The 27,383-nt window shown below is 47.1% G+C and overlaps 1 protein-coding gene across 4 annotated transcripts in view; it reads left to right on the top strand.

Annotated features, from left to right (window-relative positions):
• UNC13B (unc-13 homolog B) overlaps window positions 1-27,383 on the top strand; it is a 1,232,326-nt gene that overhangs the window by 871,307 nt on the left and 333,636 nt on the right. For all 4 annotated transcript variants that reach the window (XM_029581856.1, XM_029581857.1, XM_029581864.1 and 1 more), the window contains one exon: window positions 6,026-6,115. In XM_029581856.1, the coding sequence (XP_029437716.1) occupies window positions 6,026-6,115 (90 nt within the window). The remainder of the gene's footprint in view (window positions 1-6,025; window positions 6,116-27,383) is intronic.

Raw genomic sequence — 27,383 nt, 5'->3', positions numbered from 1 at the left:
AGGCACAGTCCGGGTCGAGGCAGGCAGCGAGCAATCAGAACCACAGCAGATAATCCAACAGGGCAGGCAGCAGGCAGAATATCCAAGGCACAGTCCGGGTCGAGGCAGGCAGCGAGCAATCAGAACCACAGCAGATAATCCAACAGGGCAGGCAGCAGGCAGAATATCCAAGGCACAGTCCGGGTCTAGTCAGGAAGCGAGCAAAACAATATCCAGCGAAAGCTCAAAGACAATCGTGGCCGAAGCAGGAAACAGGAGAACTGCACTCCCTTAAATAGTTCCAATTTCCCGCGCAAAGGGACTCCGTCGGCGTCTGACGTCAGGGGGCGTGGCCAGGATCCGAATCGCGCGGGACTCCCCTCGCCGTCGCGCGATTTCAGCAAGGCCAAAATGGAGGGTCCCCCCAGCACTAGCGAACCCGCGCTGCCGATGTCGCGGAAGCTGCCCGAGTGCGCCCCGGACCCCGGACGGACCCTGCCTCGCGCCGTGCCGCTCCGGATCGCGTGAGTGCCGTAACAATATGATTCAGTATCAACGCAATTTGTGGAAACAGATGCAAGAGCTGTCAGATTCACTTCCTCAGCAGTTCCAAGAATCCTTCAATAATATCATTTATAAAGGCTTAGAAGCGGGGAAACATGAGGTCCGTGCAGCCTATGACAGTTTCGAAACATCGTCCAGAATGGCTGCAACAGGAATCAGTGCTGAACAGGAATCAGCGCTGAAAGCTTCGGACCTTAGGTCAGAAATTCAGGAAAAATTGGCGGACCTTCCTTGTGCAGGAGACAATCTCTTTGGAGAGAAAGTTCGGGATGCTGTAACACAGCTAAAAGAGCATTCAGAGACTCTACGTCAACTTTCTTCTGTTCCACCAGAGTCACAGTCTTCTACACGTCGACCAGCCAGGAAAGGCTCTAGAAAGCCCTAATATAGACCATGGAGATATTATCCCCCAGCAACCCGGGCAGGCCATCCAGACCAGCCCAGAGAGGCCAAGCCAGACAACCAAGAGCACCTAGGACCCAACCTCCTCCTCAAACAAGCCCTGCATCAGTATTTTGAAATCCTGCCAGAGGACAGCAGCCTCTCCACCAACCCGACCCCAAACCTTCCTGTAGGAAGTCGGATCTAATTTTTTCGCCACAATTGGTCGCACATCACCTCTGATCAATGGGTTCTCTCCATCATATCTCAAGGTTACCATCTGGACTTTCTCAAAGTACCAAACGACACCCCACCAAGCTCGTTTTGGGTACCACAAAATCATTTCTCACTTCAGCAAACAGAATTATCCACCCTCCTGAGCACCGGGGCCATGGAACCAGTTCCCCGACCTCAGTAGGGCAGAGGATTCTACTCCCGCTATTTCCTCATTCCAAAGAAAAGAGGAGGTTTACGACCCATCTTAGACCTTCGAAAACTCAACAAATTTCTATGAAAGGAAAAGTTCAGGATGGTATCCTTACGCACCATGCGTCTCCTACTTCAAACAGGAGATTGGCTCTGTTATCTGGATCTTCAAGATGCTTACACTCACATTCCAATATTTCCTCCTCATTACAAGTTTCTGTGTTTCCTAGTGGGTCACAAACATTTTCATTACCGAGTACTGCCATTCGGACTTACCTCAGCACCAAGAGTGTTCACAAAATGTCTAGCTGTGGCAGCTGCCCATCTACGCAAGGAAAGCATACATGTATTCCCGTATCTCGACGACTGGCTCATCAAGAATCAATCAAGGCAAGGAGCTCTCGACTCTCTCAAACGCACATTCAATCTGCTTCACTCATTGGGATTTCTAATCAATTACAAAAAATCCCACCTTCTACCATCTCGCACTCTACAATTCATCGAAGCAGAATTGAATATAACCGTATCCAAGGCCTTCCTCCCAAAGGACCATGCAGAGACTCTGTCCACTTTAGCGAGCTCTCTGCACACAAGCCTAACAGCAACTGCCCATCAGTTCCTCACTCTGCTAGGTCATATGGCTTCTATGGTTCATGTCACCCCTATGGCCAGATTATCTGTGAGAGTAACACAATGGACTTTGAGATCGCAATGGCTCCAAACCATTCAACCACTGTCGTCTCCAATTCGCATAACCCACCAGTTACGTTCATCGCTCCTCTGGTGGACGAACACGAACAACTTGCTAACAGGTCTACCCTTCCAGCAACCAGTTCCACAAAAGACCTTAACTACCGATGCATCCATCTTAGGTTGGGTAGCTCATCTAGACAATCTTCAGACTCAAAGTACTTGGACAAAACTCAAAGCAACCTTTCAGATCAACTTCCTAGAGCTTCGACCTATACGTTATGCTCTATATGCGTTCAAGGACTGCCTTTCACACAAGACTGTTCTCATACAAACAGACAACACAGTTGCCATGTGGTAACTGAACAAACAAGGAGTACGGGCTCTTATCTCCTCTGCCAAGAAGCTGCGCAGATTATTGATTGGGCCCTCACACATTCCATGTTTCTCCAGGCCACTTATCTAGCAGGCATACACAACATAGTTGCAGATCGCCTCGGTCAGTTCCAACCCCACGAGTAGTCTCTGGATCCTTTCATAGCGACCAAGATATTCCAACAATGGACCTTTTTGCATCTGAGCTGAATCACAAAGTGGACAAATTCTGCTCCCTGCACAAACAGAGAAACCAGTTAGCCAGGGACACCTTTGCTCGCCCCCTGGAACTCAGGTCTTCTATATGCATATCCCCCGATACCGGTAATAACCAAAACACTAGTGAAACTACAACAGGACAAAGGGTCAATGATATTCATAGCCCTGTATTGGCCTCGACAAGTATGGTTTCCCATACTCCTCGACATCTCGATCAAGGAACCAGTTCGCCTGGGCACAGCTCCCACTCTCATAACTCAGAACCAGGGCAGGTTGTGCCATCCCTATCCCTCACAGCCTGGATGTTGAAAGCTTGATTCTACAACCACTCGATCTTTCAACTAATGTCTCTCACGTAGTAGAAAGACTAGGGGGCACTCCATGAAGTTAGCATGGGGCACATTTAAAACTAATCGGAGAAAGTTCTTTTTTACTCAACGCACAATTAAACTCTGGAATTTGTTGCCAGAGGATATGGTTAGTATAACTGTGTTTAAAAAAGGATTGGATAAGTTCTTGGAGGAGAAGTCCATTACCTGCTATTACGTTCACTTAGAGAATAGCCACTGCCATTAGCAATGGTAACATGGAATAGGCTTAGTTTTTGGGTACTTGCCAGGTTCTTATGGCCTGGATTGGCCACTGTTGGAAACAGGATGCTGGACTTGATGGACCCTAGGTCTGACCCAGTATGGCATTTTCTTATGTTCTTATGTTCTATAATTAAAAACTCACCTGAGTAAAAAGATTCCAAATGAAAAGCAGAATGGATATACAAACAAAAAACACACTTTGAAATGTTTGTATGCTAATGCCAGAAGTCTAAGAAGTAAGATGGGAGAAATAGAGGTTATAGCAGTGAATGTTGACATAGACTTAATTGGCATCTCAGACACATGGTGGAAAGAGGATAACCAATAGGATAGTTCTATACTGGAGTACAAATTATATCGCAATGACAGAGAGGAGCATCTTGGTGGCAGGGTGGCACTTTATGTCCAGGATGGCATAGAGACCAACAGGATAAAGATCCTGCATGAGACTAAATGCACAATAGAATCTTTATGGGTAGAAATCCCTTCTGTGTTGGAGAAATGTATAGTGATAGGAGTATACTACAGTCCACCTGGTCAAATTAGTGAGATGGACAGTGAAATGCTGAGAGAAATTAGGGAAGCTAACCAAACTAGTAGTGCAGTAATAATAGGAAATTTCAATTACCTCAGTATTGACTGGTTAAGTGAAACATCAGTGCATACTAGAGAGATAAAATTCCTGGATGGAATAAAAGTTTTATGGAGCAATTGGTTCAGGAACCAACAAGAGAGGGGGCAATTTTAGATCTAATTCTCAGTGGAGCACAGGATTTGGTGAGAGAGGTAATGGTGTTGGGGCCACTTGGCAATAATCATAATATGATCAAATTTGAATTAAATTAATGACTGGAATGCGGGCAGTAAGCAAATCCATGGCTATATTGCCAAACTTTCAAAATGGAAACTTTGATAAAATGAGAAAAATAGAAAAAAACTGAAAGGTGCAGCCTCAAAGGTAAAGAGTATGCAACAGGCATGGACATTGTTAAAAAATACCATCCTAGAAGCACAGTCCAGATATATTCCACGCATTAAGAAAGGTGGAAGGAAGGCAAAATGATTACTGATATGGTTAAAAGGTGAGGTGAAAGAGGCTATTCTAGCCAAAATTGGAAGAAGGATCCATCCGAGAACTTTTACATTTAACTTAAGCATCAGCAAGTTAAATGTAAAACATTGATAAGACAAGCTAAGAGAGAATTTGAAAAGAAGTTGGTCGAAGAAGCAAAAAATCACAATAAAGGTTTTTGTAAATGTATCCAAAGCAGAAAGCCTGCGAGGGAGTCAGGTGGGACCGTTGGATGATCAAGGGTTTAAAGGGGCACTTAGAGAAGATAAGGCCATCACGGAAAAATTAAACAATTTCCTTGCTTTGATATTTACTGAAGAGGATGTTGGAGAGATACCGGTTCCAGTGAAGGTTTTCATGGGTGATGATTTAGATCAACTGAACCAAATCACGGTGAACCTGGAAGATGTGGTAGGCATAATTGACAAACTGAAGAGCAGTAAATCACCTGGACCGTATGGGTATGCAATACCGATACTTTTAAAAACTTTTTTTAAAAGTATTTGATCAATATATTTTTCTTAAAAAGCCAGCTGGTTCAATCCTTTCTGACTTTGTCACGTGATGTCTAAGCCAATTGAAGTGGCTTGAAAGCCCCTGAGGCAGCTCTTTGAGTGAAACTCGGCCAGAGTCGGGCAAGCTTCAATAAAATCCTGTTTTACACCGATCCAGCTATCTGTGTTTGTTGCTGACATCCAACTGGATCGTTTACCGGTTTGTTTTCTTGGACCAATATAATTAAAACAAATAAAAACATAAACATAATATAAAAATATCAAGTACAATAGTTAGTTAATTCCACCAATCCTAGCAGAAATTATCAATCAATCCAAAGATCTAATTAAAATAACCACATTTTTACCTTCTTTCTAAACTCCAGATAATTTGTTTCCAATCAAATTATCTGACTGAGGGCTGAGTTCCAAAGCTCTGGCTAGAGGTCTCTAACCAGAGACATCCTCCTCCTATGAACCATTTTGCAAATCTCCTGCCTTCATGGAATCTGGCATAAATCCTCATATTGAGAGCCCAACTTGCCCTTAGGGACACAACTCCTAATGCTATCCTGCAGATATTTGGCTCCCGCCACCCCATAAAAGGCCTTAAATATTAAAATGAGGATATTATTCTGAGTGTGCTTCTCAATAGGCAACCAGTGTAACTGCCATAGTATAGGGGTCGCATTCACTCTTCTGGAATACCTATAAATCAGTCAGGCCGCTATGTTCTGAACCACCCAAGTTCGCTGAATGCTCTTTTTAGGGAGGCCTACTAATAAAGCATTACAGTAATCAAATAAGGGGCAAATAAAGGTTTGAACCATTACTCTAAAAACTGAAAGATCTAACAAAGATCTTAACTTCCTCAACTGTCTAAGCCTAAGGAAAGCTTGTATAATTGAAGAGTTATAGGGTCAAGATTGAATTCATTATCCACCAACACCCAAATCTCTAACCTTGTGGCTTTATAAAATTGTTTTACATATGATACATTTGGAATTTTTAAAGTGATTTGAATACAAAATAATTATTCAGGTACTAGGAAAGGGAAAATATTGAGAGATTCAAATACTGATTTAACAGAGTTAGGAAGGATAGATTTTTGATAGCTTCTTAGTCTTAGCCCCAAAATTCACCTTTATTAATATCTTTGTTATTATTTTATAGAATTGAATATGTATTTTAATAAATGGCTTAACAAATACGGTTTACTTTTATATCAACAGAACAATTTCCCGGCTAGTAGCCCTGATCGTTTACAGGATTTAAAGTCCACAGTAGACTTGCTGACCAGCATCACATTTTTTCGAATGAAGGTAATGATTCTGCATTCTTTTAGTGATGATTTTTTATTTGTGTTAAGTATAGGCAGGACCCCTGGTCTTCTGCAGTAAGGGCCACAAAATTTGGCCCTTGCCACACAATTGGCTGGTCCAGGCCATATCAACACAGGAGACTGGACCAGCCAGCAAACTGGAGAAGAAATGGAAGTGGCATCCTCTCCCTCCCCCAATTCCCTTATTTACCCTATTCTTCAGGGATAGGAGGAGCACAGCATCATTGCAGCACCTTGGGCTACTTTCTCCTCCTATTACTGGAATAAGAATGTTGCTGCAATGCCACTGTCCTCCTCCAATTCCTGAACTGACATGAGAAAGCTAGGGAGGGGATCATAGAGGTGAAGAAGGGAAGTAAATTAGGGAGAGTGAGAAGATCATATGTGGAGATGGAAGTGAGTGAGGGGATCTGAGGTTGGGAAGGGAAGTGAATGAAGGGATGTGTGGAAGGAAGAAAGTAATGATGGAGAATGAGGGTACTGTGAAGGGAAGGGAAGTGAATGAAGAGATCACAGTGGAAAGGGAGGAAATGAATGGAGAAAATGACTTAGGGAATGTGGGGGGATGAAGAGAATGCCAGGAGAAAGTAAATGAGGGAAAGTGAGATGATCTTGGGGATGGGAGAGGGGGAGAGTAAGGAGATTGCAAGGGTGGAGTGCAGAAGAATGAGTGAAAAAAGGAAGTGAGGGATTATGGGAGTTGGAGGGATGGAGGGATGGAAAAGTGCCATTGAGAAAGGGGCCGATGCAATTAGAGTATGGTGAAAGTGGGCCCTGAACACTCAGCGCCCACTTTCCTAACGTGCCCCCAGGCACCCCTCCTGGGGGCGCGTTATCAAGGAGGCGCTAGGGACACTTGCATGCCCTTAGTGCCTCCTTGAGAACGGGAACCTGCCGTTTTCCTAATCTGCGCACAGCCAGGGGTTCAGGAAACGGACGCTTGTTAACTAAGCATCCGTTTCCTGAACCCAACCGTCGGCGCTTTAATTAACTTTTTTTTTTAAGTTTTTTAAAGATTTTGTTCCTCCTACTTAATATCGCAACAATATTAAGTAGGAGGATGTACAGAAAAGCAGTATTTTCTGCTTTTCTATACAACTTTTGGGAACGCTCATAGATGCACATTTTTTTTTTTTTTTGCATTTGGAGTGAATAGCTAATAGCCTCATTTACATGCATTTGCATGTGAATAGTGCTATTAGTTTTGCCCCGCGTTGCACACTCATTGTGGAGGTGCTAATTCCCTTATTGCATAAGGTGATTAGGTAGCACCTATACAACCAGAGTTCAATTGCCGATTAAACAGTGCGCTCAGCTGAGCGCACTGTATTGCATCGGCCCCAAATTGAGGGAGGGAATGGAGAGGAGCAAGATGGCTGGAATGGGTATAGAGTTTGAATGATCAGATCGCAATCAGTACAAGTGGAGTGAGGAGCTTAGATAGGGGTGTAAGTGTGAGGAGATCCCAAGGCTTTGGGGGTAGGGTGGGGGAATGGGAGAAGAGCTCGGTGTCAGAAAGAAGTGGATCTTCCTTCTGTCTCTTTCCTGATCTCAGATTTTCTCCTTCCTGGTCCACTCCCCCTCCTCTCCCCCCACATATTCTCATTCCCCTTTCCTCTCCTTGCTATTCTTTCTCCCTCTGCTCCCTGTTTCCCCCTCTCTTCTCCTCCCTCTATGGCTTGATACCTTATCTCCCCCCCCCCCCCCCCCCCCGAGATCTCTTCATCTCCCTTCCCCAGATTATCTACCCTATCCTACTCCCATTCTATTTCTCCCTTCTCTTTTTCTAACACTAATCACTAAGTTCCCTCTGCCCCAAAGAAAGAGCCAACTACATTAATCAGACACAGAAATATCAGAAAACAACTTAACTTAATTTGTATTTTACTTTATAAAAATAAACAATATGCAAATCAATTCAAGTTTATGCAAATGTGCTACACAATTGTCACAGATTTAGAGAAACTCTGCCACAGAATTTTCAGACTCTCACTGAAGAGTCTACCCTTGAGCTGCCACAGGAAACTGGGGGCTCTGGGTATAGGTTTCTTCAGTTATAATGATGAGATCGTAAGACTGCTTATTGAAATGATAAATAATTGTTGTTAATGAAAGGTGGAGGACAAAGTAAAAGTTCATTCTGTATAATCAGCTATCTTCCTCCTTCAGAGGCTTCCTTTTTCTCTAAATTACCCCGTAGTGCACTGACCTCAACTCCAGTTTACAGATAATTCTCACAGGACAAGCAGGATGGTTGTCCTCACAAATGGGTGACATCGAGGATGGAGCCCACCACGGAAAACTTCTGTCAAAGTTTAAACAGAACTTTGACTGGCCCCTACTGGGCATGCCCAGCAAGGCACTGACCCTGCAGCCAGCAGGGGTCTCCCTTCAGTCTTCTTTTTTCCGCGCAGCAGTTGCCACGCGGTGAAAGGAGCTCTCTAACCACGTTCCTGACAGGAATTTGGAAATTAATTTCCTAAGAAAATTTGCCCCTCAGGGGTCTCCCTTCGACTAATTTTTTAGTCATCTTACGGAACCCGGTAAGTTTTTTGCCTTCTTCCATCGACTGCCGTCGATTTTGGCCCTTGAGGCCTGTGGGCACTTACCGATCCCCAGCCTAAATTTTGGCTTCCAGCCATGGCAACGGGGTTCCGTCGTTGTCCGGATTGTACCCGGACTATGTCCATCACAGACCCCCACAGGGTTTGTGTAATGTGTTTGGGTAGTGGGCATGATGTCCTGACTTGCACCAAATGTGCCTTAATGACACCCAAGGGTCGCAAAGCCAGGATGGAGAAGATGGGGCTCCTCTTCCATGCACCAACCCCAACGCCATCAATAGCATCGACGTCATCGGAACCGGCACCGTCGAAGTTGTACCATCATCGTCAACCCTCCGGTGACCGTCCGCCATCGATCGCTTCTCGGCCGTCGACTCCCGTCCCTTCCCCGGATGGGCGAGGGGATCGGAAAGAAAAGCACTGCCATCGACGGCATAAGTCTCGGCCTGTCGAGGATCCACAGCCATCGACCTCTGCTCAAGCCGAGCCACCGACAAAGAAGCCGCGAACAGACCGGACGCCCTCCACGTCTCGTTCGCCGGCATCGAGGAAACCCTCACCCTCTCGGGGTGTGGGGGCCGTGATCCCACCGGTTACGGTGGTCCCTCCGGCCCTGCCTCAGCCTCCCTCTCCCTTCGAGCCGGGTATGGTTACCCCTGGTCTCCGGGCAGAACTGGACCGGCTGGTCCAGGAGGCCATCGAGAAAGCGATGAAGAAATTACAACCTCCATCGGCACCGTCTCCGGCACCAGTTCCAGTGCCGCCCCCGGCACCGACGCCGGCACCGGCTTCGCCACCGAGGAGGGAACCGACCACCGAGCCGTTGATACAAGCGCTAGCACCGCTACTGAGCCGCATGGAGGCACTCATTACGGCCCTTCCATCGGTGATTCCAGTGCCATCGACAACACCACCGTCTCCGACTGGTTTCTCATCGGCAGGAGAAACACCGTTTCGAATTCCCCCTTCCGGGGTAGTTCCATCGGTACCTTCGGGTATATCTCCACCGATATATCCTTCGGCTCCATCGATTCCGCGCCAGGCACCAATTCCATCGGCAGCACCGAAGCCATCGATGCCATTTCTGGTTCCACCTACCGCACCGATTCCACCTCTGTTTCCATCGATGCCTTCAGAGCCTCAGCCAGGTCCATCAGGGCTACAAGCCACACATGATCCCTACGATACCTGGGGTGATGATGATGATACCTCTTCTGACACAGATCTGCCTTCGCCACCATCTCCTACAGAGAGTAGAAAAAGATCTCCTCCTGAGGATCTATCTTTCATTAATTTTGTGAAAGAAATGTCAGAAGTTGTACCTTTTCAACTACAATCTGAAGCTGATGACAGACACCAGATGATGGAACTACTTCAATTTCTGGATGCTCCAAAAATCATCGCTTCCATCCCTATACACCAGGTGTTTTTGGATCTGCTCAAGAAAAACTGGGAATCTCCCTCATCGGTGTCACCAGTTAACAAGAAAGCTGACTCCACATACCTTGTCCAGTCAGCACCAGGTTTCCAAAAACCTCAACTGGATCATCGCTCTGTTGTGGTTGAGTCCGCGCAGAAGAAGGCCAAGCGTCTTAAGCCGCACTCTTCTACCCCACCTACCAGGGACAACAAGTTCCTGGATAGTGTAGGACGGAAAGTGTATCATGGAGCTACGTTGATTTCACGCATAGCTTCATATCAACTTTACATGACTCAATACAACAGAGCCATCTTTAAGCAGATGCAAGACTATGCTGACACGTTGCCGGACCAATACCAACCACAGCTTCAAGCCCTTCTTCACAAGGGATTTGAGGCAGGGAAGCACGAGATTAGGACTGCCTATGACATATTCGATGCTTCCACGAAGGTTTCAGCCACAGCCATCTCAGCCAGACGTTGGGCTTGGTTAAAGTCATCCAACCTTCGCCCAGAAGTCCAAGATCGTCTTGCTGATTTGCCCTGCTTAGGCGACAATTTGTTTGGAGAGCAAATTCAACAGATTGTGGCGGAGTTAAAAGACCACCATGAGACGTTGAAACAACTCTCATCTGTCCCACCTGAGGTGACCTCCAAGCAACCGCAAAAGAAGGACTCTAAGAAGTCATTCTTTCGACCACGTCGCTACTACCCTCCGTCAACTAGGGCTCGTCCTGCACGGTCCTCTAACAGGCCTCAGCCTCGTCAGCCGAGAAAGCAAAGACCTACTGTAGCCCCACCTCCTGGGCCTACGGCGGGCCTTTGACTTCCCTGTATTGAGCACATGCCATCTCCCTCTTCCACACATCCCTGTGGGGGGTCGACTGATCACCTCAGATCAGTGGGTGCTAGCAATTATCGCACAGGGTTACCACCTCAACTTCATAACACTTCCGCCAGACTCCCCGCCCCTTCAGGCATGGAGTCTAACCAGCCATTTCACTCAATTACATCAAGAAGTATCCCTTCTTCTACAATCAAATGCTATAGAACCCGTCCCTCCTTGTCAACAAGGGAAAGGGTTCTATTCCAGATACTTCCTAATACCAAAGAAATCAGGGGGGCTACGTCCAATTCTGGACCTTCGGGCCCTCAACAAGTATCTGCAAAAAGAAAAGTTCAAGATGGTAACCCTGGGCGCCTTGCTCCCTCTGTTGCAAAAGGGGGATTGGCTGTGCTCTCTCGACCTCAAGGACGCTTATACCCACATTGCGATAACACAATCCCATCGCAAATATCTGCGGTTTCTTGTAGGCCACGACCATTATCAATACCGTGTCCTACCTTTCGGTCTAGCTTCTGCCCCACGAGTCTTTACCAAATGTCTCGTAGTGGTAGCAGCATTCCTAAGGAAGGAAGGTGTCCACGTCTACCCCTACTTGGACGATTGGCTAATCAGGGCCTCCTCCCAACACATTGCTCAATCCTCCCTAAAATTGACAATTCAAACACTCCTTTCCTTAGGGTTTCTTGTCAATTACGAGAAATCTTGCTTGGTCCCATCTCAAACCTTATCCTTCATTGGGGCAGACTTGGACACCTTACAGGCAAAGGCTTACCTTCCTCTTCAGAGGGTCCACACCCTAATATCCCTGGCTCGCCAGCTCCAGTCTCAAAACACTGCCACGGCTCGCCAGTTCCTCATTCTCCTAGGACACATGGCATCCTCGGTTCAAGTCACTCCCATGACCCGACTAGCCATGAGAGTAACACAATGGACTCTACGACACCAATGGATCCAAGCTTTTCAGCCTCTGTCCTCCATAGTCACAGTCACACAGGCCCTGCGCCTATCCTTAACCTGGTGGACAACTCAGGTCAACCTCCTTCAGGGCTTACCTTTTCTTCCACCGGATCCGCAAGTAATCCTAACCACCGACGCTTCTCACATCGGTTGGGGAGCCCATGTGGACGAATTACAAACCCAAGGGTTATGGTCCAAAGAGGAAGCCGAACACCAGATAAATTTCCTGGAACTTCGCGCAATCCGCTATGCACTCCGAACTTTCAAAGATCATCTATTCCATCAGATAATCTTAATCCAGACGGACAACCAAGTGGCCATGTGGTACATAAACAAGCAGGGAGGCACAGGCTCCTTCCTTCTGTGTCAGGAAGCTGCGCAGATCTGGGCGGAAGCCCTCTCCCACTCTATGTACCTCAGGGCCACTTACCTGCCGGGAGTAGACAATGTTTTGGCAGACCAGCTGAGCCGTGTCTTCAAGCCACACGAGTGGTCACTCGATCCTCTGGTAGTGACCTCTCTGTTTCACAAGTGGGGTTTTCCCCGCATAGACCTCTTTGCGTCCCCTCAGAACCACAAAGTGGACGATTACTGCTCTCTCATTCGGAGCCAACACTTTCAGCCGAGGGATGCCTTCTCCCTCAAGTGGACGACAGGTCTGCTTTATGCATTCCCTCCACTTCCTCTTCTGTCAAGGACTCTCGTGAAGCTACGCCAGGACGGAGGAACCATGATCCTGATAGCACCCCACTGGCCACGCCAAGTGTGGTTTCCCATACTCCAGGATCTCTCCATCCGCAGGCACATCCCTCTGGGAACGGATCCGCATCTGCTCACTCAAAACGACGGATGCCTCCTCCATCCCAACCTCCAAGCCTTGTCCCTGACGGCATGGATGTTGAAAGGTTAGTCCTTCAGCCTTTTAACCTTTCGGATTCGGTTTCTCGTGTCCTGATAGCTTCACGAAAGCCCTCTACCAGAAGATCCTATTCATATAAATGGAAAAGGTACACATCATGGTGCACTTCTCAGTCCCTTGATCCCCTTTCCTGTCCAATCTCTAAGTTCTTGGACTATTTATGGCACCTATCGGAATCCGGTCTAAAGACCTCTTCCATTAGGATGCATGTCAGTGCGGTAGCCGCCTTCCATAAAGGTGTACAGGGTGTCCCTATTTCAGTACAACCCCTGGTAACACGTTTTCTTAAAGGCTTGCTCCATCTGAAGCCACCCTTACGTCCTCCGGCCCCATCTTGGGACCTTAATCTGGTTCTTGGTCGTCTAATGAAACCTCCTTTCGAACCTCTCCACTCCTGTGAATTAAAGTATCTCACATGGAAAGTGTTATTCCTTTTGGCTATCACTTCAGCTCGCAGGGTTAGTGAATTGCAGGCCCTAGTTACCTATCCGCCTTACACTAAGCTCCTGCAGGACCGGGCGGTACTCCGCACTCACCCTAAATTTTTACCTAAGGTAGTTTCTGAGTTTCATATTAATCAATCCATCATACTACCTATCTTTTTTCCCAGGCCCCACTCCAACTCCGGGGAACAGACTCTGCATACCCTAGACTGCAAGCGAGCTCTAGCTTTTTATCTAGACCGTACAGTTGCTCACAGGAAGAGCACTCAATTATTTGTCTCTTTCCATCCTAACAAGTTAGGACATCCTGTGGGTAAGCAGGCTCTTTCCTCCTGGTTGGCGGACTGCATTTCTTTTTGCTATCAGCAAGCTGGCATTCCTTTTCAAGACCGTGTGAAAGCACACTCTGTGAGGGCAATGGCGACGTCAGTGGCACACCTTCGATCGGTGCCGCTTCCTGACATCTGCAAAGCTGCAACCTGGAGTTCTCTCCATACTTTTGCAGCCCATTATTGTTTGGACAAGGCTGGAAGACAGGACTCCATCTTCGGCCAGTCTGTCTTGCGTAACCTTTTTCCAACCTGATGTACCAACACCCTTCCACCTTCCCGGTAGGGTGCGGATGCCCTTTACCAAATTCCACCCCAGTTGTTGTGCCTGTTGCACGTCATTGGGTGCAATTGGTGCAAGTCAGGACATCCTCAGCTCGGTACTCACCCATTTGTGAGGACAACCATCCTGCTTGTCCTGTGAGAAAGCAAATGTTGCTTACCTGATGTAACAGGTGTTCTCACAGGACAGCAGGATGTTAGTCCTCACGAAACCCGCCCGCCACCCCGCGGTGTTGGGTTTGTTTTGTTTTTACTTTTTAGGCACTGCCTGTAGCTTTGAAAATCAGACTGAAGGGAGACCCCTGCTGGCTGCAGGGTCAGTGCCTTGCTGGGCATGCCCAGTAGGGGCCAGTCAAAGTTCTGTTTAAACTTTGACAGAAGTTTTCCGTGGTGGGCTCCATCCTCGATGTCACCCATTTGTGAGGACTAACATCCTGCTGTCCTGTGAGAACACCTGTTACATCAGGTAAGCAACATTTGCTTATTCCATTGACTGAAAAAAGTGTAGTCAACAGTAGAGGTAGACATTTTGGAAGACTAAAAAATTGACTGTTACATGTTAAATCTTTAAATGTAAAAATGACCTCTGTGGATATAGTTATAGGTCAAAATGTGCTTTATATATATTCTTTAACTCAAAAGTTTCCGCCTCCTTTCCTGGGGATTTAACCATTTGAATCAATGTGTGATGGTAAATGGAACCTTCTCTGAAGAGAGAGTGGTTTTAAGTGGTGTACCGCAAGGATCGGTGTTGGGACCGATCCTGTTCAATATCTTTGTGAGCGACATTGCGGACGGGATAGAAGGTAAGGTTTGTCTTTTTGCGGATGACACGAAGATCAGCAACAGAGTGGACACGCCGGAAGGAGTGGAGAGAATGAGACGGGATCTAAGGAAACTGGAAGAGTGGTCGAAGATATGGCAGCTCAGATTCAATGCCAAGAAGTGCAAAGTCATGAATATGGGGAGTGGAAATCTGAATGAACTGTATTCGATGGGGGGGGAAAAGCTGATGTGCACGGAGCAGGAGAGGGACCTTGGGGTGATAGTGTCTAATGATATGAAGTCTGCGAAACAATGCGACAAGGCGATAGCAAATGCCAGAAGAATGCTGGGCTGCATAGAGAGAGGAATATCGAGTAAGAAAAGGGAAGTGATTATTCCCTTGTACAGGTCCTTGGTGAGGCCTCACCTGGAGTACTGTGTTCAGTTCTGGAGACCGTATCTACAAAAAGACAAAGACAAGATGGAAGCGGTACAGAGAAGGGCGACCAGGAAGGTGGAGGATCTTCATCGCATGACGTATGAGGAGAGATTGAAGAATCTAAATATGTACACCCTGGAGGAAAGGAGGAGCAGAGGTGATATGATACAGACTTTCAGATACTTGAAAGGTTTTAATGATCCAAAGACAATGACAAACCTGTTCCGTAGGAAAAAAATCAGCAGAACCAGGGGTCACGATTTGAAGCTCCAGGGAGGAAGATTCAGAACCAATGTCAGGAAGTATTTCTTCACGGAGAGGGTGGTGGACGCCTGGAATGCCCTTCCGGAGGATGTGGTGAAGACCAGAACTGTGAAGGACTTCAAAGGGGCGTGGGATAAACACTGTGGATCCATAAAGTCAAGAGGCCGCCAATGAAGAGTGGGTGACTCGCCAGAATGACGGCTACTGCCTGGAGTCAATACACTTATTCAATAAACATACACATGCTTACTGTGACTCCAACATCGCTCTAAGCTTCAACAGCAAGAGGAAATGTGGAAAAATGGATTTACACTCACAAAGAGGGGAGTAGCTGGCTTGTTACGGCGGTTACTACCCCAAACCAAATAAGCCTGATGCTTCACCTTCAATGCATATACAGCATAGTTCTCTGCTTCAACGGCAGGGGAGAAGAAAAAAGGGTTCGCACTCACAAAGCGGGGAGTAGCTGGCTTGTTACGGCGGTTACTACCCCAAACCAAATAAGCCTGATGCTTCACCTTCAATGCATATACAGCATAGTTCTCTGCTTCAACGGCAAGGGAGAAGAAAAAAGGGTTCGCACTCACAAAGCGGGGAGTAGCTGGCTTGTTACGGCTGTTACTACCCCAAACCAAATGTGTCTGATACTTCACTTTCGATGCATATCCAGCATGGCTCTCTGCTTCAACGGCATGGGAGAAGACTGATACTACACGCATTTCCAGCATAGCTCCCTGCTTCAACAGCAGGGGAGAAGAAAAACAACCAATAAGGACTGTATAAAATAGTATGGGTAAAACAAATAAGCATGGGTGTAGCTTGGGCGGTTACTACCCCTACTACCCCTAACTAATCAAGCTAGATATTTCAAGGGTGGGGGTGGAAGGGAAATAGAACCAAGAGCTAAGAGAAACAGATAAGTAAGAGAGAAAAAAATGTGTGAAGCTTGCTGGGCAGACTGGATGGGCCGTTTGGTCTTCTTCTGCCGTCATTTCTATGTTTCTATGTTTCTATGTTTCTTTCTCATCTTTCCCAGCCAATACAGTGACAGTCCTAAGTCAAGGGCTATAGATTAAAGCTACTCCCAGAAACTAATGCCCATACACTCCAAGTCTGACCAATTCATCCTGAACGCTGTCTGTACAACATCATTAGTCCTAGCCAACCTGAGGAATAGAAATTGAGTTCAAGATTGCAGCCCATGTCTCACACATGACAGTCAACAGTAGTGTTGCATCGGCCGGCTGCAGAATCAGCAACCGGCCTTCCACACCCGGCATCATGTTGCCTCGCCAGGGGCGGGCCCTGGCCATCCGATGATGTTAAGGGAGGGGGGGGGGGTTCTGGCGCTGCGCTTCTCTTCACGGCCTACCTGCTGCCGATGGGCCTGGAGCTTCACATCTGGTCCTCCTAAGTGCGCGCATGCCCCTCTTGTTCATTTAAAGGGCCCGCGGCAGGCTAAGCCTGCTGGCTCTTTCCATTGGTGTCATCAGCCTGGGACTATTTAAGACAAGCTCTGACAGTCAGAGCTCACCTTGGCAACATAGTAACATAGTAAAGACAGCAGAAAAAGACCAAAATGGTCCATCTAGTCTGCCCAGCAAGCTTCCCAAGGTAGTAACTGCCGCTCTGTGCAGGTTACCCCATGTTTCTTTTAAGGGTAGTAACTACCGTTCGGTGCAGGTTTACTTCCATGTTTCTCTTAAGGGTATAACTGCCGCTCCGTGCCGGTTATGCTTTTTGATTTATTCCCATCCTCTAGCCTTTTAGGGATCCACAGTGCCTCTTTGAAATCCTTCACAGTTTTAGCCTTCCAGATGCCTGGAATGCCCTGCCAGAGAAAGTATTGAAGACTAAAACTGTGAAGGATTTCAAAGGGGTATGGTAGAAACACTGTGGATCCCTAAAAGGCTAGAGGATGGGAATAAATAAAAAAGCTTAAATGGCACAGAGCGGCAGTTACTACCTTTAAGAGAAACATGGGGATAACCTGCATGGAGCAGCAGTAGAGGGTCAACAGGTCTCCATGCTTGTCGTGTGCTCGTTGCTTGTCCTGCCTTTGTTCCTGGTTCCTGTTCCTGACTCGATTCCTGACTTCGTTCCTGGTCCCTTCCTAGCCTTACTTGGACTGATCTCTGGCTTTGACCCTTGCTACATCTGGAGCACGCTCAGGATTGACGTCTGGCTTTGACCCTTGCTACGTCTGGACCATGCTCAGGACTGACCTCTGGCTTTGACCCTTGCTACATCTGGACCACACTCAGGACTGGCCCCCGGCTTTGACCCTCATGCTGTTGAACTCCGTACCTTGCCTAGCTCTGCTACCTATCACTTCTTCAACTGGGAGTCATCTGACGGAGGCCCGCCTAAGACCAACCGTCCCCGGAACCCAAGGGCTCAACCTGGTATTGGCGAAGCTCAAGTCGACCTCCTTCTCCTAGTCAGCTCTGCCTTCCAACGGTGGGGACCCGAGGGGCTTGCCCTATGGGTAGCGTCAACCCCACCTCGGGCCAAGGGTCCACCTCCAGCGTAACAGGTTGCCAAGGCCATGGACCCAGCGGACCTATCCACTCTCCAGGACATTCCGGACCTGGCTCAGAAGATCCAGGAACAACGGTTCTTGGAGGTGTTGGCTACTTCCATAGAGCGCCTAAATGCCCGATTGGATTCTCACCCGGCAGACTTGGCTGTGCTGAAAGCCGTACGTACCCAGGCTCATTCTGAAGCTCCAGAAACTCCAGTCGGTCTTAGAACTGGTGGTGGTGGATGTGAACAGTCTGGCTGCTTGCCAAGACTCCCTGACCCAGCTCAATGCCCCACTACACCACCAGCGGCCTCCATCCCGGCTTCCGATCCTGGTCAGGTTGTCATTTCCTCGCCAGCACCGCCCCGTTATGTAGGAGAACCCAAGCGGTGTCGGGGATTCTTAAATCAATGCCATATGCATTTTACCCTCCAATCAATGCTGTTCCTGAATGATTTGGTCAAGAAGACCTTTATTCTATCCCTTCTGGATGGCAAGACCTTGGCTTGGGCCTCCCCTTTGTGGGTAATTGCCAGGTTCTTGTGGCCTGGTTTGGCCTCTGTTGGAAATAAGATGCTGGGCTCGATGGACCCTTGGTCTGACCCAGCATGGCAATTTGGTCTGACCCAGCATGGCAATTTCTTATGTTCTTATGACCCCTTGCTTTCTAATCTCCCACAGTTCATTTCGGCCTTTAAACAGGTTTTTGAGGAGCCAGGCAGGCTTCCAGCCATGGGCTCTGATCTTCTTCATTTGCGCCAAGGGACTCGCCCCTTAACTGACTATGCGATCGAATTCCAAACCCTGGCTATGGAATTAAATTGGCAGGGGGACAGCTTACATGCCATTTTCCTGGATGGGTTAGCCCCCAGGATTAAGGATGAACTTGCAGCATGAGAACTTCCCGCCTCCCTCAAAGGGCTCATCGATCTCACAGGGAAGATCAATCGACGATTCCAAGAGCGGGCCCGGTGAGAATCACTCATGCCAGGGAACCACTCCTCTCTGACTGCGACCACCCCTTGCCCTCTGGGCATTCCTCAGGAGAACCAATGCAACTAGGTCATATTCATCTCACGAATGTTGAGAAATCTCGTCGCCGCCAATTAGGCCTTTGCCTTTATTGTGGGAACTCAAGTCACCTATTGTCTCAGTGCCCAGAAAAGAAGGAAGTACCCCACGCCGGGAGACATTAGAATCAGTAATCCTTGGTCTGGCTACAGCATCACCCTTATTTCTATTGCCAGCCTCCTTGGAACAACCCCCACCCGTTTCGCCACCCAGTTCCTAGTGAACTCTGGCGCCGGGGGAAATTTTATTCAGCAGGATCTTGTAGACCAGTACCAAATCTCCACGTTTCCCTTGATACCACCATTGGCTCTTTCCTTAATCCATGGAGACTTCTTCAACGGTTTGGTGACTCAGACTACACTGCCCCTTTCGCTGAAAATTGGGCCTGATCACTCAGAGCTCATCTCTTTCTACATCCTTCCTACAGCCATGAACCCAGTTATCCTGAGCCTGCCGTGGTTGTGGAAGCATCAGCCACAATTCGACTAGGCCACAGCCAATCTGATTCGGTGGGAGCCGCGGTGCTCGGAATCCTGTCTAGAACCGGTAGAGTCTCCCTGGTCCCTGATCGTGGCTACCGCTCTTCCGAAACTTCTTCTCCCATACAAAAGGTCCCAGGAGACTCAGACCAGCCTTTTTTCCCTCCGGAGGAACGTCTTCAGAGCTGTCTTCGTGCAGCTGAAGCAGCAGCTGACACAAAAAAATGGCCGAACATGAAGCCTTCGACAAGGAACACAATCGAGCCATGAAAGAATTTGTGCTCTTTTGACCTTCAAGGAAGAAGAGAGCCAGAGTCTGCAAGCCTTTCTGCAACGAGAAAAGGGAAAAAGGCACCCCTTCTTCGGCTCTCTCTACCCCTCTATGTTCAGTGGGACTTCAGCCCATGGACCCGCATGAGCTAGAGGACATTCGGTACCCCAGCCACTCAGACCTTCAGAAGGGGGGCTTAGAAGGGGGGGTACTGTTGCGTCGGTGGGCCACAGAGCCAGCAACTGGCCTTCCTCACCCGACATCGTGCCGCCTTGTCAAGGGCGGACCCTGGCCATCCGACGATGTGGGGGGTGTTCCGGCAATGCGCTCCTCTTTGCGGCCTACCTGTCGCTGGTAGGCCTGGAGCGCGGCGGAGACGCCGCCGCCGTCAGCTCTTCACATCCGGTCCCCCTAGGCGCGCACCCCTCTCGTTCATTTAAAGGGCCCACGGCAGACTACGCCTGCTAGCTCTTTCCAATCATGTCATCGGCCTGGGACTATTTAAGGCAAGCTCTGACAGTCAGAGCTTGCCTTCACAACAGGTCTCCACGCTTGTCATGTGTTCGATGCTGTCCTGCCTTCGTTCCTGTTCCTGAATCCATTCCTGGTTCCTGTTCCTGAATCCATTCCTGGTTCCTGTTCCTGACTTCGTTCCTGGTCCCTTCCTAGCCTTACTTGGACTGATCTCTGGCTTTGACCCTTGTACATCTGGAGCCCGCTCAGGATTGACCTCTGGCTTTGATCCTTGCTACGTCTGAACCACGCTCAGGACTGATTTCCGGCTTTGACCCTTGCTACATTTTGGACTACACTTTGTACTGACCCCCGGCTTTGACCCTCGTGCTGTTGAACTCCGTACGAGTCGTCTGACGGAGGCCCACCTAAGATCAGCTAGCCCTGGCACCCAAGGGCTCAACCTGAGGGGAATGTGGGCTGGTATTGGCGAAGCTCCAGTCGGCCTCCATCTCCTAGTCAGCTCTGCCTTCTGACAGTGGGGACCCGTGGGGCTTGCTCTATAGGTAGCGTCAACCCCACCTCGGGCCAAGGGTCCACCTCCAGCGTAACAAGTAGTGCTTCTTGGCTATCAAGTCAACCATAAGGAAGTAAAATTAGAGTGTAGATTTGTGTTCTTTTGAATGCAGAATATTGTTACAACTTCATAAAGATTTTATATCACAGTGCCATGAAATAATTTCCATTGTACTGTAAAGAAAAAATACTATACTGACATTCAAACTACATGCTTTTTTATGTTTTAGTAATTGACACTTTTCTTGAAGACAAGCAAGTTACTGAATTCTACACACATGGGTCTACCACATGGCACTTTTCTCTAGAGAATTCTAGAAAGGACTAAAGCTTTTTAATGCCCATGCATGGTAGTTCTGATGTTACCACAGCCCCATATATCTTCTCAGTTTGCTTATATCTGCCAGGGCTATTGGATGCATTTTTTCTTCTGCAGCCATGCAGCACTTGAGAAGCTGACCTTGTTTTCTTTTCTTCAGGCACATTTGGATAATCCTCTCTAGATTATCCTGCTTACTAGTTTTTTTGGCAGTTAAGTTTTATTTTTCTTCATCAATCCACTGACTGTCTGTTTTGTTTTCTTCATCACAACCATGCCAACAGATCACCCAAACACATTTTTCAACTCTTCAGACTGTTTTATGTGAGGCGGAAACATTCCCCATAAAGATCTTGATGCCTTCAGCTATGAAATTTGCATAAAACTATGATCCAAAGCTGTTTGAACCCTAAAAGAGAGGCTTCAAGCTTTCCTGGCTGGTGAGCTAAAGTTCCGCTCTTTGATGCTAGCACTGAAGATTTGACGCAAAGACCATGGAGCCTCACCAATCACTGGTGGCTACAGTGATTGGTGAGGCTCTTAGAGTGAGAAGCTTCAGCTTCTCACTCTAAGAACAGGCCTAGAAGTGAAGAGAAATCTCAAATTCCACCCCCTCTCCCCAACTCAAGTCAAGATCACAAGGGCCAGACAGGGGACACATCCAGAAATGACATCATCTAAAAGGAGTGGAGTGTGGGCAGGGCTATGACATATCAACAAAGAGGCATAGCCAGGGTGAGGAAAGGGTGGAATTTAACCCAGAAGTGGCCGCTGATTAGCAGAGAGGGAATCAGTGGGTGGGGATTAACCCAGAAGTAGACGTGATTGCCTGTCAAAACAAAGCTTGACAAGATGTGAACCCTATCACTACTTAGTCTTAACTCATGTTCTCTTCATGCTGAAAATGTTACTCTTCTTCTGAGGTAAAGTTTCCAGTGCTAGTGTTCATGTATGGGGATGTTTTGGAAAACAGAGATGTAGAAGAAGTTGTTAAAAAATCTTTATTATAATCCTGGGGCCGAAGGTAGTATGAGGGGGGTGTGACATGGCTTTATCAGGCCATTAAGAAATTCAGTAAAGATGAACAGTTTTTGAACTATATGCAAAGTTATTGTAAAACACTATGGTATGTGATGTCACAGCACATTTTAGCCAAGGATTTGGAGAGCAGAGATGGTATGAAAGGGTGAGTTTGCATTTTAGGAAACATGACATTTGAACTAAAGTCCGTGTCCTGGGTTCACAAACAGGTACCGGACTGTTGCATACTGGGTCCTGTAGTTGCCTCCCCATGACTGTGACCTCATGCTGCAAAGGGTTGTGGTTAAGGAAAAACTATATTGTAGGCAAACTAAGATTCCGCAGTCCTCCTTTTTTCCCAAACATATATAAAATGTTTTTTTTTTTAAGAAATGAAAAAAAATTGAAAAACTAAAATTGAGTTAAAATATAGTTAGATAGTCCAGTGTTGTTTCATACTGTAAGACTGCAATGCACTCACATATTTTTTTTCCATTCTAATTATAGCCAGTGCTGTTACTATGTTATAACCTTTTAACTTGGTTTTTGTGTCATAAAGGTGATATTGAGTATCAGCTTGTCAGGCTGTATTGAGAGAGAGAGAGAGTGGTAACCATACCGCTTTGACCTCTCAGCCCTGTTCATTGGGATCTTATCCTGATCACTGCTGTGCTTCATATGGCAGTCAGAAAATTTTATAAGCTTTGATAGAAGAATACTGGCTAAATTGATTTAGAAAATAGCGTATGTAGTATTAGTGATGTCATAAAAGCAAATAAATGTAATGCTCTGTCTCCATTGCCTGGAAGAGGGACAAACTCAAGCATTCTAGACATGTGTAGCATAAATAAAGGAAAGAAAATTCAGGTAAGTTTAATTTTTTCATCTGAGACATGTCATATTTGCAGTTCATATACCTGTCAATCACAGGGACTCTGTCATACTTTTCTAAAATATCTGCCTAGTTACAGGTGACATATAACTGAGGAAGGGCAGAGTAAGGTGGACTGTTTCTCAGAACTTTTCCACTTGGCCTTGTGGTGTTGATTCTAAAGAAACACTGCAGCAGTTAGGTAACCTGAGACTTTTAATTAAAGAAAGACAGAGACAAAGACAAAAAGGGAGGGGGAGGAACAAACAGTTTTGTTCCCCGGAGTAACACAAGTTATTCCAGGACAAGCAGGATGCTAGTCCTCACATGTGGGTGACATCGGTAATGGAGCCCTATACGGAAAAACTTCGGTCAAAGTTTAATAAAGCTTTGACTGGCATCCAAAGTACCCACTGAGCATGCCCAGCATGCCATTATACTTTCTGCCACAGGGGTCTCCCTTCAGTCTTCTTTTTTCTGCTGAGCCGTTAGCCTCGCGGTTAATTTGGAGTCCTGTGGTAAATTTCTCCACACTTTAAAATTTTTCAAAACGATCGGAAAAACTTTTAGCCGCAAGGGTCTCCCTTTATATACCACTGCGGTACAGTCTTTTCCTCACTTCGTCGGTTCCGCACCGATTTTCCGTCCCACGGTCCTCGACGGCTGTCCGACCAAAAATGGCTTCGGGATTCAAAAAGTGCTCTAAGTGCACTAGAACCATGTCCATAACGGACCCACACCAAGAGTGTGTGCTCTGCCTCGGCGGGAACCACGATGTCAAGTCCTGACCCCAGTGCGCCGGCATGACATCAAAGGGACGTCGACTCCGGATGGAGAAGATGGAGCAGCTTTTCCAAATTCAGCTGTTACCCTCAGCATCGTCCTCCACGCAATCGTCTCCGGCCGGATCGATTCGCAAGGTAGTGCTGAAGAAACTAGTCTCAGGTGAGGCAGGAGATGCTTCCATCCCCTCCCCCTCTCCATTTTCAAAGGCATCGACGTTGGGCAGTGAAAAGTCAAAAGACAAAGAAAAACATCGACATCGTCATCGAAGGCCGCACACATCGACCATTGATCAGGTAACCGCAGTACCATTGATGGAAACGACTTCGGCTAAGAAACCTCGGCTGGATGTGGAGTCTCCGGGGCCTTCGATACCAGGGCGATCCACACCGGTGCAGGGAACCGTGCCTCCTCAGGGCTCTGAAGAGGTACCGGCATCGCCACCACCGCCTCCCCCCATGGCTGCTCTGATCTCATCAACCATGCAGGCGGAACTTGACGTATATATTCGTCAAGCGGTACAAGACGCACTCCTCGAGGCGATACTGCCAAGACCACAGCCATCGAAACTGGCGATGCCATCAACGCCGATTCCGGTACCGACACCGGATCTTTTGCCCTCGATACCAATGTCATCGTCCATCCCGACACCGATGCCATCTGTGTCGGTTCCGACACCAGCATCGATTCCTCCCATGAAACCGTCGATGCCGATTCCAGAGGCTTCTATTTTTCAACCTCTGATACAAAAGTTAGACACTTTAATCGATGCTGTCTCCAAAAAGCCTCAAGACACCGATGAAGGCACCATACCAGAACCAATTCCTGGACCTTCAGGGATTCCTAAACCTCTACATCCACAATCTCCAATGTTTCCTTCCATACCTCATTCTCTGCCATCGATGCCTTTCAGGCCACAACCAACAGGTCATCCAAGAGACACTGGAACCGATTCAGACACAGATGTCTCTACAGATGAGGAGATGCTTTCAGAACCTTCACCTCCAGAAGACAGACGAAAATCTCCAGAAGATCTGTCTTTCTCCAACTTTGTGAAAGACATGTCGGAGACCATCCCATTCCAGCTGCAGTTAGAAGTAGATTCCAGGCAGAAGACACTTGAGGTGCTACAATTTGTAGATCCACCTAAAGAAATTCTGGCTGTACCTGTACATGAGGTGCTTCAGGAACTCATGTACAGATTGTGAGAACATCCTGGTTCAGTTGCATCAGTTAACAAGAGATCAGATGCTACATACCTGGTCCAACCAATTCCTGGATTCCAAAAGACTCAACTACCTCATCAGTCGGTGGTAGTTGAGTCAGCTCAGAAAAAGGCAAAAAGAGTCAAGACACATTCTTCCACACCACCAGGGAAAGATAATAGGTTCCTTGATAACCTAGGCCAGAAAATCTTTCAAGGAGCTATGCTGGTTTCTAGAATTGCTGCTTACCAGCTCTTCATGAACCAGTACCAACGCAATCTCTGGAAGCAGGTCCAAGAAATTACCCGGACACTTCCTGAACAGTTCCAGGAAGTTTTCTTACAACTAGTGCATAAAGGCTTAGAAGCAGGCAAGCATGAGGTCAGAGCGACATATGACAGCTTTGAAACCGCGTCTCGTCTGTCAGCCTCAGGTATCACAGCTCGTCGGTGGGCATGGCTTAAGGCATTGGACTTAAGGCCAGAGGTGCAAGAGAGATTAGCCGACCTTTCTTGTCTTGGGGACAACCTGTTTGGTGACAAGGTGAAGGAAGCAGTTGCCACTTTGAAGGAACATACGAAGACTTTAAAACAACTTTCCTTAAATCCACAGGTATCACAACTTCCTTCTAGAAGGCAACCAAGAAGAGATACGAGACGTCCTTACTATTGTCAGAGACGTTACTATCCTCCTGCAACTCTGCCACGAACATCTCGCCCAGTTCAGCGTTCTCAAACAAGACAACAAAGAACGCCTCGGTCTCAACCCCCTCCTCAGACTGCTTCAACATCGGGGTTTTGAAATATTCCCAGAGAACAGAAGCCTATCCTTCAATCCACTTCCAATCCTCAACTAGAAGAGTTAGTGAGTTACAGGCACTTGTCACATACGAACCTTTTACAAAGTTTCTAAATGACAGGGTGGTACTCCGCACACATCCTAAATTCCTGCCCAAGGTAGTCACGGAATTCCACTTAAATCAATCCATAGTTTTACCCACATTCTTTCCAAGGCCTCATTCTCACCAAGGTGAAAGGGCATTACATACTCTAGACTGCAAACGTGCATTATCTTTCTATCTGAACCGCACTGTGGTCCTAAGGAAATCCACTCAACTTTTTGTCTCTTATGACCCAAACAAACCAGGTAAAGCAGTGGGTAAACATACTCTGTCTAACTGGCTAGCAGATTGCATACAGTTTTGTTATGAAAAAGCAGGCCTTACTCTCCAAGGGCGAGTAAAAGCACATTCAGTGAGAGCAATGTCAACCTCAGTAGCACACCTTCATTCTGTGCCAATTCTTGACATCTGTAAAGCAGCAACCTGGAGTACCCTTCAAACCTTTGCAGCTCACTACTGTTTGGATAAAGAAGGACGACAAGATGCAGCCTATGCACAATCTGTCTTAAAGAACTTGTTTCCAGTTTAATCCCAACTCCTTCCACAACCAACCTGCTGGGAATTTCGGCTGATTCATTTACACCAACATTACTTCACAGTTGATTCACTACGAAATGACTCAGCCGCTAACTTGCTAATCACCCACTTGTGAGGACAGCATCCTGCTTGTCCTGGGATAAAGCAAAATTGCTTACCTTGTAATAGGTGTTATCCCAGGACAGCAGGATGTAGTCCTCATGAAACCCGCCCGCCACCCCGCAGAGTTGGGTCTAATACGTTCCATTATTATTATTTTAATTTTAGGCTAACGCCATTGCTACAAAACAGACTGAAGGGAGACCCCTGTGCCAGAAAGTATAATGGCATGCTGGGCATGCTCAGTGGGCACTTTGGATGCCAGTCAAAGCTTTATTAAACTTTGACAGAGGTTTTTCCGTATAGGGCTCCATTACCGATGTCACCCACATGTGAGGACTACATCCTGCTGTCCTGGGATAACACCTATTTCAAGGTAAGCAATTTTGCTTTCACTTCAATCGCGTGGACAGCTGGCTACTCATCCAGCAATATTCATGACATTATATATGCTACATACTGGCCTATCAGAGCATATTCAGAATGTTGTTTTTAGATAAGTATAGTACATCTGATTTGAGAATGTATTAGACCAATAAGCTAATGGGTCTGGGGTGTTAGCTGGCTGCATTCCAGCACATAGTCAGAGTCCTCTGCATTCTTTGAGTAGCACTGGTATACAGGAAAACAGCACAAAGGGATGTCAGAAAGACAATGCATACATACATCCCCCCTCTTGAAGGGTTACACCTAGGAACCCTTCACATATGGGCGGGGCCGTGGGTACCTGTCTTAAGTTGTCCTTACATGCTAAGCTAGCCTTAGGTGAAGGAATCTTACCCGTCTTTGGCTAAGCCCACTGTTTTTCCCTGCCCATCTGATTCATGGGGAAGCTCATGTATGTCCATCATTAAACGCTGACATATACCGTGTTTCCCCGAAAATAAGACATCCCCCGAAAATAAGACCTA

This window comes from Rhinatrema bivittatum, chromosome 1, assembly GCF_901001135.1.
Source record: "Rhinatrema bivittatum chromosome 1, aRhiBiv1.1, whole genome shotgun sequence".
In the NCBI taxonomy this organism is placed as follows: Eukaryota; Metazoa; Chordata; class Amphibia; order Gymnophiona; family Rhinatrematidae; genus Rhinatrema; species Rhinatrema bivittatum.
The sequence above is the reverse complement of the archived record's forward strand: the minus strand, read 5'-3'. Positions and strand labels throughout refer to the sequence as shown.